This window comes from Octopus sinensis, unplaced genomic scaffold, assembly GCF_006345805.1.
Source record: "Octopus sinensis unplaced genomic scaffold, ASM634580v1 Contig13674, whole genome shotgun sequence".
Lineage (NCBI taxonomy): Eukaryota > Metazoa > Mollusca > Cephalopoda > Octopoda > Octopodidae > Octopus > Octopus sinensis.
The window spans coordinates 110,007-129,736 of record NW_021833026.1 but is presented as its reverse complement, the minus strand read 5'-3'; the positions used below and the strand labels follow the sequence as shown (position 1 = coordinate 129,736).

The following is a 19,730-nucleotide window of genomic DNA, read 5'->3' as shown; positions in this document are numbered from 1 at the left end:
ACCTTCAATCATCTTGAGGATAAAGTCGACGTGTCCCGGAGTGTCGAAGGCATTCACGGCATAGTGCTGGGTGGTAAAGTCCACCACCCCCACGTCCATGGTGATTCCCCGCTCTCTCTCCTCCTTCATTTCGTCCAGACAGAATGCAAAGGAAAACGAGGACCGTCCCATTTGGGTGGCCTCACGTTGTGTTTTTCGGACTTTTTGGTCAGACAGGACTTTGAGTTGGTGGAGTAAATGCCCGACCAGAGTACTCTTCCCGGCGTCCACATGTCCGACCACAGAAATGTTTAGGGACTTTCTCTTTCGTTCTCCACACTGTTCTTTATAGGGGGTCTTGTGAATTATTTTTTGACTTGGATATATTTAATGAGGTCTACATTGCTGGAGTCCTACTCTTGGGTTTTTTCTCTTCTGTTTTCTTGGGAGTTGGTCGTGGTTCTGGCTGTATTTGCTTTGTTTTGTTAGCAATATATTCCTCGTAGTAGTCTGCATGTGATATTGTGATTGGTACAGTCATCGTCGCTGTAGTCGTCGTCTATGTAATGATCACGGGTCACAGAATGCCTATGCTTCCCCATCCACAATGCACGTGAAAGGGATCTATAATTTATTTAAATATTTAAAAGTATAAATAAAAATTGTATATTAATCATATTTATAGAATTTTGAACTCAAAGTATTATTATTATTGAACTCAAAGTAGTAATAATCATAGAAGAGAATTTGCAATTCAAAAAATTTCAGAAATGCCAAAATATAGACTTTCACCCAAAAATGAAAGTCGTTTATCCTACTGGCTATTTTTTGTCGGTCATGTCAGGATTTTATTTAATATAAAATTATAATTTTTGATTAAAAATAACTTTTATTCCGAAATATTCAAATCAATTCTAACAAAAACCATAAAACATATAACTGAAAACTGATACTAAAATAATGACTGGTAATAAGCGTGATTGTTGGGAATACTGCACTGCACTTGCAGGTAATCCCCGACATATTTCGCACACATGTAAAGGTTGGTTCTCAAGCACACCAACCACATCATTTGAGTACGCCCGGCTTCAAGGTCCGACTGGTCTACAAAACTTAGGCAGACTGAGAGTACCACTAATGTCGATGTTCGCCATCGTTCGTTTGATTTTCTGGAAGGAGAATCCACTGAGGTGCAGGTTTATGAGTGACTCGAGGACATACGAACTGCTTTGTCGGATGTTTCCAAATTTTTCCAAATTGTATATTCCAAAGTATTCTCTCAACGACTAGAAATATTGCAACTATTTACTTACACAGAGGACAGACTTTTCACCCAAAACCAAATGCTGGTAGACAAAGTCGAGTATCACTAATTCAAGACACCTCAGGGGAGTCATATAGAATTGCAGAAGATCGAGTTGAAACGATTTGAGCAGAAACTCGTACTCTCTGTTCACGGCGTACTCGACTACTTGAGGGATGGCGAGCTTGCCCTCGTTGTCCAAAAGGAGTTCCTGAAAAAAATTGTCGTGGAATATGTTAAAGTCTGCAAATATCTCATCAAGTTTACCGTATTTGTAGTCCAAGATATTCAAATAAGGTTGACTAGAGGTTTGTGTGTAGAGGGAAGTAGGTGAAACACTCCGCTCTACGTTGGAGACACAATTCTCAGTTTTGTGCAATTTTGCAAGTGTGTCTTGGAGTTTGAGGGTTTTGTAGTTAAAGTTGTTGCGTCCTCCCCTGCGTCTATTTTCCCTTACAACTGCAATATAATTATTAGCAAACACGGTTCCTCTCCATTCCACAAGCGAGACACTTGGATAGTCGACATGCAGCACATTTGCGTCTGGACTCGACTGTGATGATGCAAGTTCGACTTTCACACGAATAAGACTTCTTTTTCTGCACTGCCCGTTTGAAGAATCCTACATCGACATAAATCAATGTTGTCAAGCCTTTGCAACTTTCGCAGGTCAATATCCCGTAGTGGTATCCCGAGGACGCGTCTGAGCAAATGGGACAGGGAGGAAACACTCGCTTGCCTACTAACAATCAGCAATACGGCCAACCCATGGAATGCCGGGAATGATTAAAAAAATTCATTTCCGTTTATGTAATGCAATTACAACGCCACGGTGTCAAGTTCAGATAATTCGATGAATATAGTTTCACTCAGTTAATCTATACTAAGTAGTCACTTTTTGTAAAATACTAGGACTAAAGAATATTTTGACGTCTGTCCTTGAGAGGATTAAGGTTGACCGCAGACTATTGAGATTTTTTGGTTTTGTCAGTTCCAGGTTCCGAGACATTGACCTTGTCCTTCTGGCAACGTTCAAAGCATTTTTTAGTGACGTCAGTTTTTTAATCTTGATCATATGATTTGTCTATGTTTTGTAATCGAAGTCGTTTTTGATAAATTGATTTCTATTCCTAAGCCTTAGTATAAACTCATGAAACTAGTCAAAATATAAAAAATAACCCAATTTTACGAATTTTAACACAATTCTTGACCCATTTCATCGTCCTCTAGAAGAATATAACTGCGGTGTCTATTTTTGCAAGTTAGTCAGCATTCGGGTACATATTTAGACAAAAAACTTTATTCATGAAATAATGTCAAACATAATTTTTGGACAAATTCACAACACTCCTAACCTTGAAGTTTATTATTTGGTAATTAAAATAACATTTTTTTAGCGACGGCAAGAGACCGACAGAATGACAGTCTTCCCATCGGCCAAAGCTAATCATTGGTGTGAGACGCCACCCGTATAGACACGTTCTGAAAGTCAAATATAGTTTTGTCGGTCGCATACCCAGAACACGAAGCAAACAGGTCTAAGTGTCTGAAAACTAATAAATACTAAACTCCCACGGCCCACTACCTCTTTGGTCATGTTGCATTTGAAACCTAAGAGTTTGCCGGAATCCTCACGACGATAACGGGAGAAGGATCGTTTCACGCAAAAGTAGACCTTAGGAATTATCGTGTCTCTGGCTGAGAATTCCAATTGGCATTCTCCACGGGAACAGCCAACCAATCCTCTTCTCCGACGTTTTATTCTTCCTCATTTTGTAACCTCATTCATTCGTAAAAATTTTTAAATTAAAACAAAAATTTCTAGATAGTATTATTTGGAGAGACATCTTATCACTTCTTTCTAATATTAACTCCACATCGAGAATAAAAGGTACCAAGACACATTAATTACCTCTTCGGACACTATGAGGACTAAGCAGCCTACTTTGGCTACGTGATAAATTAGGGTTATTCGAAGAATGCCTGTTCTCAATATGGGCACCCACATTATATGAAGGACATTCCCTTTCTTTAAGTGTCTCGATAGCATTTTGATACAAGTACCGATTAACAAGTACAATCACTCCCCTCAAATGAATCACGTGATTTTAATAAGGGAATAGTCGGTTTAACCAACAAAGAAGTCAATTCAATGTTAGATAAGATTTAGAGACATCGATTGGGATAGGGAAGGTGGAAGACAAGGAAGAGTCTGCGATTGAGTGGAGAGAGGAATGCCAATCGTGCAAGACAGCTACCAATCGTCGGAAATGCAAGTTCATGTTCTTCCCTAAGAAATAATCCACGTGTGTTTGACCGTGTCGATCGTCGACCAAGTCAAGTTTGGTCAAGACGTCTTCTCTCATGGAAAAGTACTTTTTTCTGCTCATTTGCTTGCATCGTAGAAATATTCGATATTCAATATTCCCGTCGAAGTAATTGTCTGAATAGTCGTACAGAGAACAATCCATTTGGTCCTCAATCTCCTTCACTTTGAGCGAATAGGCCTGAATATAGCACATGGACCCACCAAGTATTCGAATTTGACTAACAGACATGTCCGAATAGAGTGGATCACGTCGGGAACAACTGCCTCTACGAACACACTCAAGTCATCCACAATCTAAAATAGGCCAATTGGTCACCTTTCTTGCGTCCACAATGCAGTTTTCCGAAATGGCTGCAATGTTGTCGTGCGCATTCCTAAACTGGACAAAAGCGTTCCGGACATGGACGGAGTCGTCCTCTCCGAAGGCGTCGAGTTTCCGGCCAAAGTCTGAAGGTCAGCGAGTATCTGACCTCTCTCCACCTTAGTCAGGCTGGAGTACGCGTCTAAAAGACTGGTGGCCTTTCTGATTAGGGACTTGTAGAACTGTTTCTTTGCTGCCAACTCGTCTATTCGCACATTGAGGGGATCTAAAGAATTCCACGTAACTCGGCACCGTTGAGAATGACTGCCCTGGTCAGTCCGAGAATATCGGCAGTAGTCCTTCCAAATTTGTGGACAAACCAATGCTTTGCCTTCTTGAGGCCTATTGGTGAGACAGTGCGGTGAACGAGTGTCGAAGGTCATGCCCATAGACTCCGGAATTCTGAGAAGTTTCAGAACAAGGGTAAGCGTTCCCTGGAATATTCACTTAGTGATACACTGAGGGATCTTATGTACTGGGCTACTTCATGTCGGGCCATTCGATGGAAGCTGACTCCGTTGACTGAGACCAGTTCGTCCCCCGAATTTATTCTTCCGTCGGCGGCAATGATTCCCGAGTCGAAGATGTTTACGACGTAGATTACAGGGCACATGGGGTGTCCCCCGCCGATGGTGATCCCGAACTTGGCCCCGCATTCCTTTAAAATTTCGATTTTGACTGTGTTGGTTTCAAAGGTTCTATTTTAGAAAATTAGACTCGTCAACTTTTCCATTGATTTAGTATTCATAAGTGTATTCAATTATTCGTTTATTCTATTATTAAAACATACTTTTAATTAATAATAAAACAATATTTTCTGAGAATATTAAAAAACATGTAATACAAACTAAATTAATAATCGATTCAAACTAATTAATTACATTGACAGCATCTGTTGAGCTGTATGTATAATTTAATTTTGTGTTGTGTGTTTGTCAGCACAGCAAATGGGACAAACACGGGAGATTGAGAAGTCCATTTTATGTGCATAGTGGTTTAATGAGGAGTGATGACCAGAAGGGAAACGAGCCAAGTTTGTCTGAGCCGAACGGTCGAGAAGCAATTCAAAAGGGTGAACGACCGGAGGAGGTTTATCGAACACGAGTTAGGCGTCAGCTTAAGAATTGCTGACGTAGATATCGAATTGGATATGGACATTGGTGCAGGTCATCAATTTTAGCAAGGATCCGGGAATATAGATTCCCCGACATGTTTTTCACTGAACGAGAATTTCCGTTTAGCACATTTAGAGCAGAACATGGATGATAGGGAATTCGAGATGCAAATAAAAATTGCGCTCCTCTCATATTTAGATGATCTACAATTGGCAAAAGGTTTGTTTCACAGTGGAGGTTATCAATTGGGTTGATTTCAGACACCCAGATATTGTGCGCACACCCTTGTTTTGTACTGATTGAATTGCCATTGTCGAGCTTGTAGATAGGGAGGGGGTTCCGCTTGGACTCGCATAACTTAATAGGACGTATGTATTGTTTGTAAGTCTTCTGGGCACCTTTAATGTGACCACTTATTGCTTTTTAGTATGTCTGTTTGCCTTGTCAGAAATGCTAAAGACATGCTTGTTAAAAGACATAGTTGGATCAAAAGTAAGTCCGAGGATAGTAGGGTTTTTGCATAAAGAAAGGCGTGCAGTTCATTCCGATAAGTTGTATTTTTAAATTTGTTTGACTATAAAATATTGTTTATGAATTCCTTTTTAACGCTTTTCCTAATTCTATGGTTAAAAAAACGACTTATTTAAAAGAAGAGATTTGTAAAATTAAGCATTCGGGGAAAATGTCTCTGAATTAATTGTCTCAAATTAGCAGAAGAGAATTAAACCTGGATCTAGGAATTTCTACTTTATCTGAAATTTTGAAAAATAACTGCTTGAGAATTCATTGATAGAATGGATATCTCGAATGAATGCTATTAACGGTTACCTGACTGATGAAATTATTATTACTAAAGCAAAGGAATTTGGACTAAAGCTAAATATTGAAGACTTGCAATTTAGCAAAAGATGGCTATATAGATTTAAAAATCAATTCAATTTGAAATTGAAAGTTCCTCACGTATTTCCTACAAGAACGATTTCATTAAGCCAAAGAAAAGGCATAGGACAATCTAAAGTTCGAATAACTGTTGCTTTATGTTCTAATGCAACTGGATCAATTAAAATGACATCTTTTGTTATTGGCCACAGCAAAAAACCAAGGTGTTTCAAAGGATTCAATGTTGGAAAATATTGTCATTATTATGCAAATTTGTTTAATTGCATGATGCTGCTACTTGATGACGAACTGAAACAATATAACAACAAATTTTATTTACTTTTTGATAACGTGCAAGTCACATTTTAAAGGACAATTTTCCAATCATTGAAGTTATAAAGCTTCCAAAGAACTCAACTGCTCATCTTCAACCAATGGATGCAGGAATAATAAAAAATCTAAAGCGTCACTACAGAAAAAAGTTAGTGGTTGATTATATAAACTCGCTTGATCTTTTTTGTTAATCATTAGACTTTTTTGTTAATCTTAGAAACGCAATATTGTTACTTCACGAGTGCGAAACAAGAAACTATTAGTAATTGTTTCAAAAAAGTTGGAATTATTCAAAGTCTTGATGAGTCTTATGCTGAACAAGAGTTGTCCCCAGATCCAAATATTGAGGCACACAATAATGAGCTAAGCCAAATTATGATTGAAGATATGCTTTACACAGAAAAGTCAATGATGACGATGAAATCATTGCACTGTTTCAAAAAGAATACACTGTTGAAGATATCATACTTAATGCGGAAGATGGCCAGGTCAAGGAGAGTTACGATATTAGCCCAATCACTTTATTTGATGCAATTAAAATTGTCATTAAATCAAGTTCTTGTTCAAATTGCTTTTCTCAAAATATAAAAAACGATACTGTAAAAAATTGAAACACATCTCAGATGATTTACAAAAATTAATTAAAAAACACTATACAAAGAACTTTATTCGATTTTTTCACTAAATAATTGTGTTTATAAACAGATTAGTAATTTGATCACTAATTTGATCATTAGTCTAACAATCATGTAAATTTTAGATTTTTTCATTATCCGGAGGAAAAGTCGATTTGAATCTTATCCTTTTTATATCAAAATGGTTAAAATTGTGCTCAGCCTTAAAATTCTAATCAATACGCTTACCTCAATAGTTTTCAGCTTTAGTTCAGCTTCGTCAGTCGCAAAGAAGCTCGACAATTTCCCTTTTTCAAAAATAAAAGCTTTTTCTCCGTCAAAATGTAAAATCTTCGAGGAATTTCTAATGCAAAAGCGTTTTTTCTTTGACAGTCCTTCGTCTAAACAGGCGGAATCTTTATAAATCTTATTTTTGAAAGCATTTCTTTTGATAATCTAACAAAAACCATTGTAAAGAGTAATTTAATTTTTTTAAGTAAAATGGTAACAAGAAAAAAGAGAAGTTAACTAAATTAGATGAGTCGTTGAGCGGATGGACAGGCAATTTCCACGTAATATCGCAAACGATATCCGCTGTAAAAGCCAGTTCGTCACGACTGTCGTGACTCCTCCTCGAGATGATTAAACCAATCTCTGGGAGGAGTTTGTGCGCTTTGGGTCCAACTATTCCACTGGTCTTGAAAGCCAGAGGGATGAAGCAGCAGATGTCGGTCAACGAGGCATATTTTGCAGTTTTCCTAGATTTGGCAAGGGCAGATGAAGACAGACACGTGCATAGGTTAATCAGCACGGAGGGGAGTAATTGGTTGGGTGAGCATGCATAGGTGGATGACAGACACGTGGGTAGAAGTGGAGAGGACTTGGTTGGATGATATAAAGAAGTCGTAAAGACAGTTTGTGAGGAAGTTGACTGACAGGACTGTTGGGTGGGTGAATGATGTGCCAGGGAAGTATTGAGTGTTTGCAGGGCACTCAAATAACCACTATTAATGTCCTCAATGGAATAAACCACAGACGTTAAGCGCGACAATATAACAGATAAACACGCAGTGAACATGCAATGCAGTGCTGTCAGCACACATTCGAGAAGGGCAGACTCCTCGGGAAGGTACATTGGAATATATTCAGTCAAGGGAGGGTTCGCCACATGCTATGAATTATACACTCCCACATGCACATATGCAGGCAAGATTGTGAGATTGGGCAGCACTGACAGAGCAAGGAGACTGGCCAAGGTGTGCAGTCCACTCATTGGCAGGTCATTCGGGAGGTGTCACTCCACCAACAACTGACCCACGTGAACATTGTCCAATTCCACAGTTCATTTGAATTGGATAGCCATGTGTTTATAATTCTGGAATTGTGTAACAAGAAGGTGTGATGTGTGGTGAGTGGGTAGACTGGCGCGGATATGGTGGGGGAGAGGATGAAAAAGGGGGAGGTGAAGGAGATAATGCGACAGTTGTGTGCTGGAGTGGAGTACATTCACTCTCGGAGTGTCATCCACCGAGACATCAAACCAAGCAATATTCTCTTCTCTGCAAACACAGTTAAACTGGCTGACTTTGGACTGGCCACTCAATGTAAGCCAAGACAACTCAAATTGTGGATTGTGTTGTCCTAATGGTAGGAAGGTGTGTGGCACTCCCAATTATATTGCCCCCGAAATACTCCACCAGTCCGGCTACTCATTCCCCGTGGACATTTGGTCCCTCGGGTGTGTCCTCTATGCCTTCCTCCTCGGCCGACCCCCATTCCACGCACACACCGTCCAGGAGACATACGCCCGTGTCCGCTCTGGCCACTTCTCCATGCCCAACACACTCTCCCCCGACTGGAGGACACTCTTGGCCAACATGTTGAGCAGGGATGCCACCAGACGACCACTCATTGGCTCCATCCACTTTTCTAAATTGTCCTCCAAGGAGGTGCCAGTCAAAGAGGTGTGCTGTCTTGTGGACTGTTCTAGAAGGTCAACTCGGGGTCAAGTCTTTCAGACAGACAAATCAGTTCATCGCAGGTCATCACACAACTTGTGAGGGCACTGAAGGAGAGGAGGACTCGGCCGAACATTCTCCCACTCAAGCACAGTCCAAAGTGGATAAAGAGGTGGAATGCCCACCCAGGGGGATTAGTCTATAAACTGTCGGAGGGGACAGTGGGAATGCTCATGAGGAGTGACGTGATGGTCTGCAGGGCTGGGTTGGGTTGGCTAATGTGACACAGAATGGTCTGGTGGTGTTCGCCCAGTGGACAGTCCAAGATTATGCACGTGTCGAACAGTGAGGACCAGTTGACCAAGGAGAGTGGGGACTTTCGATTGATGTTTGCTTTGGTGACGTCCAAGACTGTACTACTACTCATGTCACTGCAGAACAAAGTGAGGAGTGAGGACTGTCCTCAACACATGCCCACTCACCTCGTCTTCTATAGGAGACTCCAGGATGTCCTCATCATGGCACTCAGTGACGGGTCTGTCCAGGTGAGGGGGGTGTCCTTCAGTTTAGATCAACACTCTTCGGGATAGAAAGAAGGTGGTGTGTTCTCACGGGGAAGGAGGAGTCGTCGTCACTGTCCTTACTACTTACAGGAGGACCATCAGTTATTCGCTTGCTGACTTTGTGGCGACTAACTCACCACTTGTCGACACACTCAGAAAACTCAGTTTTGAAGACATGGCCGCTAATTGATACTATTTTATTCTAATTTACACGATTGTGGATATTCAGACAATATTTTTTGAATTATCAGTAAAGAAATGTAATTCGTGAGTTAGGCTTATATGGAAATGGACTTGTCGTGTACACCAGTCAGTTGTGTTGGTCACTGGTATGAAATATATTCAAGGCAGATTCGAGCAATACAACAAAATTAAGAATCCTTTTAAGGAATTTCAAACTACTCGAGTGGGCGATTACAGCGGATATAAATTTAAAAAACAAAATAAATTGAATTCGGAATGAAAAGTACCAGTTCTATTAGGCTGATTCGTACGAATATTAATTCATTGTTTTGTGAAACAACTATCATCAATTTTAAGTGATCTGCAAATACGAGTTAATTAATGGCAATCGCAATGACCTGTCTCACACCTTACAGTTTGTCTTACTGTCGTGTTTTATTCCTATTAAACTAGGTAATCTCAATTGATGCGATGATCATTAACATTAATGTTATGCTCATCAAATTTGTCGATAACTGTTTAATCATTCAATCTTTGCAATGTTAAAGAAAATACAGTCAACCCTCTCTATAGTTAACAAAATGTTTACGTCAAAACACCATGTTCACTATTGTCTATAGCGAACAAAAAAATAGAACAAGAACTCAAAATAACAATGAACAATATTAAATTATAATTACAAAGATTATTTAGAAATCTTAATCATGCAATCGGTGATTTTTGAGAATGATTAGTTTGATAATTTCTTAATTTTTTTTATTTTGTATACTTTTCCTATTTGTTCATAATCATTCTCAATAAACCATAATTCAAGCGCCTTTGCATATTCACTAGCTTCATATACTGTCAGAACATAAATTATTTCATCTTCCTCTTCAACTTGGTTTTGCTGTGTTAATTTTCTCGCAAAGTTCTGTATAACGAGTTTGATCATTTTCATGAATCAAACAATTTTCATCACCTGTTTGTTCTATTTCTGTCAGATTCTGCATTAATGCATTTTCAAATGCTTTCTTGAAACAATTTGTAATTGTCAATTCTGATACTTCTAACCAAGCTTGATTTATGAATATCAAGCAATTCAATGGGGGTAAACTAGGCATTGCATTCCTTCCTCTTTGACCGAGTTGTTTTTATCCTGGGAAGATTTCCTAACGTCAACTTTGGTATCTTCCCAGTAGTCAAAGAGGATTAATGTAGTGACTCGACTCTAATTCGTTCAACGAGAATTTGTCTATGAGGTGAATTCTGCTGGTGATTAGCTCAATCAAATAGTTGTGCACCACGGCATGTTACTTCTAATAAGGCTGTCTTGCCATATTATTTGCCTATTTGGTCAGAAATTGATTATAGACGCGGTGGAGTAATCTATTTTTACTGACTCTGTCACCAACTTGTGTTTTCGTAATGTAAATTGGCCTCTCTTTGTGATCTGAGAGTAATTTACTCCTGAAAAATACCTAGAATGCCTTGATTGAACCTTCTATTCAATCACTTGCAATTTTTTTGGGGCTATTTAATCAGTATCTTGTTGGACAACCTTGGTCTCCATCAGGCGAAAATAGCAGCGGGTTGCTCCCAAACTACCTTGGGGAGTGGACACCAAGTTTTCTGCGGATAGGGTAAAGACCAGGGTATCGGGAATCAATAGAGTATTCGTCAACACATGAAAGGGTACAGAAAAGAAAGATCGAGTCGTTAATTGAGTGACCGTATAAGTTTAATGACTGGTGATGACCCGAGCGGAAACGAACGGTCCAGAAAGTCTGTTCGCCAGTTAATACTTTAGTTATTAACTAATTTGAATTTATAAAAATGTTAAATTTAAAAAACGCGTGTAGACACAACAATGTGGTGTGAAAGTCTTTCTTCTCCAGATTTAAGTATATTAGCAAATAAAACGCATAGAATGGACAAAAGAAAACACCAATAAACTAATTCAGAGAGTTCTGGCCAACATAACGGACAAACTCGACAAAATGTGCTTCAAATCCTGCATGGATAAAATTGACTGGGAAAACATTTCTTTTGATTCGTTTTCTGCGCAAAATTGTCGGAGAAGAGTGGAGGAGATGACATTTCACGTTTGCTTTGCATTTAAGGATTTCCAGATGAGAGAACACCGAACTCTTGGAGACATTTCATCTTCCATCTTCTCCCATTTGGACGAAATAGTCACCGATTTTCAAACATCTCAAAAAATGATCAAAAAATACCCGCCGGATATGTTTCCTGAATTCCACAAAAATCGGAGCCTCAAAAAAATATCCGTGGACCCTCAGACTGAGCTGGTCCCGAAACTTCCAAAGATACCTCCCCGGGCACGAAAATTGTTCATAGACGAAAAAATAGCTGAATATTTAAAAAACGGGGCCAAAAGGGGGGACCGAGTACTAAGGGATTTGTACTCGCACGAGTTCTCGAAATTGTCGGTCAAAGACAAGTTCCATTACGTCACCAAATTCGAACACCTCCGACGACAATACGAGGTTTTCCATTCGTGGTTTATGCAGGCTGATTTGGCTGAAGTCAGGAAACTCAGGTCGAGTGTCAAGAGAAAGAGCATTTGCTTCAACCCTCAGGGAAGAAGAGGAAATAGTTTTTGCGCATTTAAAAATTCCTCCAAAACCACCTCAGTCCGCCTTCTCGTTGTTTGTACTGGATTTGGGGCCAGGTCGACTCACAAACGCATCTTCTCGATGGGATGCCCTTTCCTCAAAGGAGAAGGAAGGTCTGGCGAGGCGGGTAGTCTGGTTAAATGAGGAATATTCCCGGGAATTAAAGAGAAGACTGTCGGGGCTGGACGAGTTTGAGAGTTCGTTGGTGGAGGGCTTTCTGTCAAAGGAATGCGATCGTTAAGATTGAGATGGCTCTACACAGTCGGAGGAAAGGCCTTGTATCGTTACTTGCGACATGAATCGGGGATCACGGGGATTATAATTAACGGGCTTACCGTGGTCCTTTGGTCAATAAAATGTCTGAAATGTTAACAAGGAAAGGAGTATTGGTACAGTCTGACTATTAGAAACTTGAGCAGCGGAATCCAGATTCCTACACTAAGTAAGTGATAACCAAGTAAGCCTTCACCGCGTAGAAGTAGGATTTTGAGGAATTGTTGGATCAGCAAATTGATTGAAATGACTAAACCTTGGAGAAATATTCTCAAATTTTATGAATCAAGAAATTCTGCATTTGAAGGCACACGTTGACGAGGCAGGGATGAATTTTTTGAAGGGTTTGTCGCAAATCATCTTCGTTCTCACTAGCAGATTGAGACGAAAGGAATTTTTTTGCAAAGATCTTGATTGAAATGAGATTAATGTTCTTACAAAAGGACATTGACATGTTTCTGCAATATTCTGTTTATTCCCGATAATAGTATACAAGAACTTGACTCATTTTTCTAATACGTCGCGTAATCGTAAAATTTGTTAGGTAATAGAAGCTTTCTTTTGGAGGAAATTCAGATTGGAATATTTTCCTTGATAGAAGCTTCCTCGAGACAGAGTCAAAGGCTTGGTGAATGTCTACGAGTTTATTTGTTACACACATTTGAATTTATTTTTACACACATGAAGGAGATTTTTTGTGACTTATTAATAAACTTAATTTACTTCATAATAACATCGAAATCATGGAAATATGTATCCTGTGGAGTAAATGAAGAATTTTTCTGCTCCAGACAGTTTATTTAGTCGTTTGAACAAAATCTGTTGATATGGAAATAAAACTGATAATTATTATCCATAAATAATGATTTTTATGACCTTCGCGGAGTAATAAATCTGTTTCGATTTTTTGATAAAACCTCAACTTTTGGAATACTTAGTGCTAGAAATCGGAGTGTATTAATCCAGGTCTGAGACGTTTTATAAATGACGCAGTGACATTTTTAAAAAGCCTAATTCATGATTTTAGCGAATAGCTGTTTGATCAGATTAATTAGGGGAGTACAAGAAGAGAGACCAATCGGACTGATCCCCGTCGACCTATGGTCTACCTTGTAAAGTTTGTACAACAAATGAGTCACATTATCCCGAACAGTTTCCTCCCAATCCTACCATTCACATATTGGCTCAACCTCATCCACTGAGTAAGGACAAAACGCAGAAATGAGACATTCCACATACTCCTCCGACATCCCACGATTAATGTGGATTAATGCTATACATGTGCTAAGCACACTCGCCAGCTGAAAACTCACTCGCTGTAGTTCAAGCTTGTTTGAATCGACTTGATCAGTACACTCAATCAACTACATTTGTGGGGCAATAATTCACTTTGTTGGTCAGGTCCTCACACACCCACTCGTAGTGGCTAAGTGTCTTGATTGTTGGGTCACGTACTTTGGACAGCAAACACTTTTCTACTGAACGCAACTGTTGGCAGTAGTCGCTCATTTCTTGTCGTAATTTCCTCAATTGTGCACGATACTTGTGATAATTATGACATCATACTTCATTGTGTTGTGTAATCAAATGGAAAAGATCACCAGTAGGGATATCCCCGCTGTAAGATAGTTGCGAATAGTCGTCCTTTAATGAGGCCAGCAGTGCCTCCAAGACCAACCACAGTTCTCGGTAATCATTGGCCTGAATAGAGCACGACTGTTGGCCTAATGCATCGACATAATAGAAATACTCCATGAGATCCAGACTGTCTGTCCACTGGGGAATCTCAGCGTGATTTTAGGGAGTGTATCCTCGATGCGGTGATCTTTATTGGATTATTTGGAATACTTTTTATGAAGCCACCAAAATCAAGTATTTTGGCTGACTTGAAGGTGACTTTAAGAGATCCTTCGAACGTGTCGGGAATTTCAGAAACCATCATGTGCAGAGGTAAATGAAATCTTTTGCAAATGTTCATTTGACCAGCAAATAGATACACAACCAATACTTCTGTCAACATGGAAAAAGAAAAACAATTCTACTGCCAGTGTGGACGGCAGGTCTGTCCACTCTCCACTAAACTCGACCATAAAACTGTAATTCTTGGCTATTTTAGTCTCATTAAATTCCCACCTATGAAAGGCACTCTGATATCCTTCTGGGAACTCTCAATCGAGGACCTGAGAAGGATCCTGACATTGTCAACTTGCATGTTTGTGGAAACAAGACCCTGGAGATTTAGTCAATAAAAAATACTTCCAGACATATCCGACTTTCCTTCTAAACATATATTTCCATACAAACGTGAAATGTGTCTGTCACTTGGAACTGGAGATTCGGCAGAACGACCTTGGAGGATTGATCTTGTTTGATTTCCTTGGTGAGTGTGCGTAGTTCCTGTCTGGCCTGCTCATGACTGAGATCTCTGGTCAGACGAGTTGTCGATATCGTGGAAGGATCTGTCCCGAAGTAGAAAGATTCGAGGGACCCATCCTCTCCCAAAATAGAGACAAGTCCGCGTTGGTTTCTACAACCAGTTAATAAGGGAAACTACTCGAAGGTGCCTGTAACAATTTGAATGGCGGAAAAATCGGTTCGACACGACCAAAAAACCTCCCTTCCCTTGTAAGCTCGAATGGAGGACTGAGCCATCCCCATAAGAATCCCCGGCTTCTCGTCGGGCACTGCGATTAACTTGAATTTTTACTCCACGCGTAGACAAGGAAGCAGGAGACGTGGTCTCGGAGTTTGGTCATGAATATTATTTTCCCGTTTAAAGTCAATGAATAGAATGTATGGTCCCCTGTATTAATCATATTATATGGCTAACCTAAAATAAATATACTTTCATTAGACGAGACAGGATTCTTAACTACTTTCATGTCTCTGACTGTTTCTCCAATCGTCAGGTCCCACTCAGTCTGAGTTATATGTGACAACATACAACATGTTCCGACACCCCGAGTATCAAATCCCTGTACTTGTATGCCTCTACCTCCATGTTGGAAGAGACAGTCAAAAATAATCCCGCAGTGTTTGAATACCCAATCGGTCCCGGAAGGAGTCGAGTCCTCACCCGGAAAGAGGCGGCAGTCACTTTTTCTGAAAAGACCGAGATGAGACCCTCCATAGACTGGACTGCGATGGATTGGAAGGCTAAGAGTCTCCTCCATGACCAGTACTCTGCTCGGAGCCGAACTTTCCGGCCACCATGTTGAAGTTGCTAGCAGGGCAATCGTGATGAAATGATTCAAAGATCGACGTCTCTCCATTTTTGGAGGTGCAAATATAAACAGCCAGTCTCCGAGGCTCTAGGACGGCCAGACACGTCTGGTCATCGTTCCTGGCCAAAATAAACATGAAACAAATGACTGAGTGAAATTCCCGCTCAGCAATTGCAGAATCGGCCGCCCTGTAGAGAGTTCGAGGATTGCTTCGCCCCTGTCGCTTTCATGTTTTGGCGAGTATAATCTGAGCACGCCTTGGATACTCCCGACAGCGAGGATGTCTCCCGTGGTTAAGAGAGAGTACCGTTTGTGGAGGATTTGAAGTTGAGCAATGCCATCGCCTCCTTTGTGAACTGTTCGTCGGACGCTACTTTAGACCGCCAAAAACATTTTGATTGAAAGAGCCACATTTATTGAAATGGCGCCATAGAAACTGAATTTTAATTTTGTCTATGTTCTCTTTATTTTTATATGAGTAAGTTTTTAACAAACGTCCATCTTGATTGAACCCACGTGGTTTGCATATGTTTCTGATTTGTGAATATTGCATCATTGATTTACAAACCAAGCTAATTAGATTACCCTAAGAAAAGCTCTCTTATTCACTGCTGGTGATCTTTTAGCCTGCAACCGAGTTCCATGCAGTCACAAATGTTGATGGACAAGGAAGGCGAAGGGGCAATAAAGGGGACTAGTAAAGGGGCAATACATAAGCAAGAATTGAACTAAAACGGAATTAAATATTTATTACACTACTAATACGCTAAGAAAGTAAACTGACAAGGGTCAGGCAAATTTTTGTGTTAGTGATATACATCGAATAAATAGTCACCAAATATCACACGGCGACATAAGCCAGTCAACTGCTACAGCTCTTTAAACTGATTAGTCATATTTTGGACAATTAATCCCATTTGTCCTTTCCAAAAAGATGGGAATTCTATAGAGGGGAGTATACCCCATTAACTACTTTTTTGAATTCCCTGCACAGATGGACATAAAGCGAATAAAACCTTCAAATAAGTTGTAAACTCGGTCACATCCACTAGACTGGAGCGCATTTGTAAGTTTTTAAAGGGAAAATTATTTAACCACATTTATTATAACGTTGTCATTTTGCCCTTCTGATTTTACTCAAACGTATTCCCAAAAGACAACCATTTAGAATCTGGATTTCCTGCTTTCGATAGGTTTCTATAAAATCGTGATCGATTTATTGTAAGCTATTTTTTCAAAGTTCTCTTCTTTTATTGAAAAAATGGGAAAAGCACCAAGAAAAAGTTGAACATATTGTAAATCGGACTGAGGGGATTTGGGGGTTTTAATGCGCATTCTTATTATTAATAAGGTAGAATACACTTCTAAATAATTCCCCTTCTAAATAATTCATTATTTTTTGTCATTAAGGGTTCAATGATTCAGACAGAGATAGACTAAAAAGTTGAACCCGACTTTCTCTAAACTGTGAATGTCTCTTTTGATAAAAATTTTATCTAAAAGACACTAATTAAGAATTATTCAACCATTTCTACATCATAAATCTTTTGTAAAATTTTTTTGAAACTGAATTATTAGAAATTTGTATTTTTGGTCCTATTAGAAGTCAATTTTATTGATTGGTTGTTTGGTTTAGACAAAGCCCGAAAGCAACTTCAGTTCTGAGGGAGTTGTAGTCGAGGAGGATTCCTGTGGTACGGTCGGAAATGCGTTAAAAAAGGTGCAAGTGGAGTGCAGCAAAATGTAGCCTGGTTGGTAGTAAACCTCGTTTATTGATTTGAACTTACGACGTACTTTTTTTAATAATTAAAAACTTACTGAGATTATTCTTTATAATGTTGAGTCATACCACCGTAATCGAATAACTAATGGGAAGATACAGTGAACAAAAATAAAAACTGAACAATCATTTTGTCACGAATTTACTATGAAACAATGTCTAAAAAAATAACTTCTATTGTCTAAAAAATGCTATTAATAAGACTTTTGCGTATTCTATTTTGAGTTCATTCCAAATGGATGATATTTCTGCAAATAAATGTTTCTTTTTCAAAAATTCTCTTCCTTTGATTTTTTCTTTAATAAAGGCCAAAACATTCTCCATAGGGTTTAAATCTGGGCTTTGTGCAGGCCATGGTAGTAATTCGATATTTTTTACTTGAAAAAAGCGCCTTGCTATTGCCGAAGTATGTTTCGGATCATTGTCTTTTTGGCAACTATTATCTTTAATTTTGATTTTGTTCAGAAATGAGATAATATTATTCGTTAATATGTAAACCCCCTTGGCTGAAGACTAAGCTATGGATAATGAATTTGGAAAGTCGTGAGTTCGATTTAGAAGGAGGCCAGTTTTCATCCTGGGGCCAATTCTCGTTATCGTTCCCCTGCCCGTGAGTCAACGAGTACTTCTGACACGACACAGTTGGAAATAGGGATCTCTTACCTTCCGGTCTTAGCGTGGCGTTATGGGGTCCACCATATCAGTTGGAAAATTCCAATCGGATATGGCAACGCTCAGGAGGCACTTAATGCCTACCAAAAAAGGACTTCTAGCTCTCAGACCCTGGGATATCGTCGTCTCAGGCCGATCATGCGGGCAGGATCGAACCTTTCAGAAGGATCTCCCTCGTTTGGATCGGCGATCACGGGAATAACTATAATTAACTGGCTTTGCCCGTGTTTGGTCTTTAATAAATAAATAAACATATAAAGCTCCACCCATCTTCTCTTTTATCAAAACCAAATTACTTAATCTAATAATGCTTATGGCACCCCATAACATGATAGTTCCTCTACCGAATTTTACTGTTTTTGTCACATTGTTTGTTAAATATTTTTCCTTGCGATTTCTCCATACAAAAGTTCTTCCATCACTATTGTACATATTAAATTTACTTTCATCACTTAAAATAACTCGCTCCCAAAATATTTTAAGAGCATATTCCATGTTTGGCATAGCGTCAATCATTGAAGTTTACGGTTTTTGGTAAGAAGTAGTCTTTTTGTAGGCGGATAAGCATTCAGACCAATTTTTTGTGGTATTTCTAATTGTTTGAGCTATTACTGATTTCCCTGCTTTTTCTGTAAAAGTTTTGGGATATCTAACACAGTTGAAATGGAATTTTCCAGTAATCTAATCAAAAGTGATAATATGGTCAATGAACTGCGAAAAAGATTTTTGCAATTTCTTATACACAAACATTTAGATCTTCAAACGTAGTTTACATAGAACTAAAAAATAATCATTTTTTAAAAGCCGGTGTATCTCTAATATGCAACAAAATAGAATTTTTAAAAAGTTAAAATGTGATTTTCGTATGCGAGAAGAGCAAGGAAATAGCCAATAACTTTCTTATATTTTGTTTCTCCAAATTAGTTACGACTTTTTTCCTTCATTTTCCATATTATCTGTATACGAATGACTTGAGGTGAATTTATCTTTTCTTCATTGATCCTGATACCGTCTCTGTGTTCTACCATAGTACTCTTCAGTATTTTCTTCGACACAAATGACTGTTTATATGACTATTTTCTAAAACTGTGTCGTGTCAGGACTCGTCGCCTCACGTTGAGAAGCATTGACAAGACTTGTATGTTTTGTCTGGTCAATAACAATTAAATGGGAGATCCCAAAATCGAGTTATTCCATTCCAATGACCTCCTTCTTCTCGGTAAACTGGACTAGATTGTCGACGCATATATAGTGAGTTTCCCAAAACTTGGACGGGCAAAAAAGGCTGAGAGAGTTTGGTATTTATTGATTACCGCACGCTCCGCCATACTAGCAGATGGCCGATGAAGAACCGACGAAGGATACTCACTACTATATTTATATTTCCTTCCTTCCTTTCTAAGAGTCCTCTAGCCTAACAGTAAAAGTCACACAATTTCAAAATAACATGGAATCTACAAATTAAATTCTTCGAACCAGAAACGTGGCGAATAAGCTCTCTTCATGCATTCAATATGCCCAATCAGATATCCATCTCGTACCATAA

General features: G+C 39.1%; 2 protein-coding genes across 2 annotated transcripts; one reads left to right on the top strand and one right to left on the bottom strand.

Moving 5' to 3' along the window:
- Positions 1-3,426: 3,426 nt before the first annotated feature.
- LOC115229779 (PRKCA-binding protein-like) lies at positions 3,427-3,840 on the bottom strand. The gene has a single exon (XM_029800075.1). The coding sequence runs from the start codon at positions 3,838-3,840 to the stop codon at positions 3,427-3,429; it is 414 nt and encodes a 137-aa protein (XP_029655935.1).
- Positions 3,841-8,081: 4,241 nt separating this feature from the next.
- On the top strand, positions 8,082-9,410 carry LOC118761459 (serine/threonine-protein kinase PLK1-like). Its single transcript, XM_036499356.1, has 2 exons — positions 8,082-8,521; positions 8,565-9,410. Exons 1-2 carry the CDS (start codon positions 8,346-8,348, stop codon positions 8,971-8,973), a joined length of 585 nt encoding a protein of 194 aa, XP_036355249.1. The 5' UTR covers positions 8,082-8,345; the 3' UTR covers positions 8,974-9,410.
- The last annotated feature ends 10,320 nt before the right edge of the window (positions 9,411-19,730 follow it).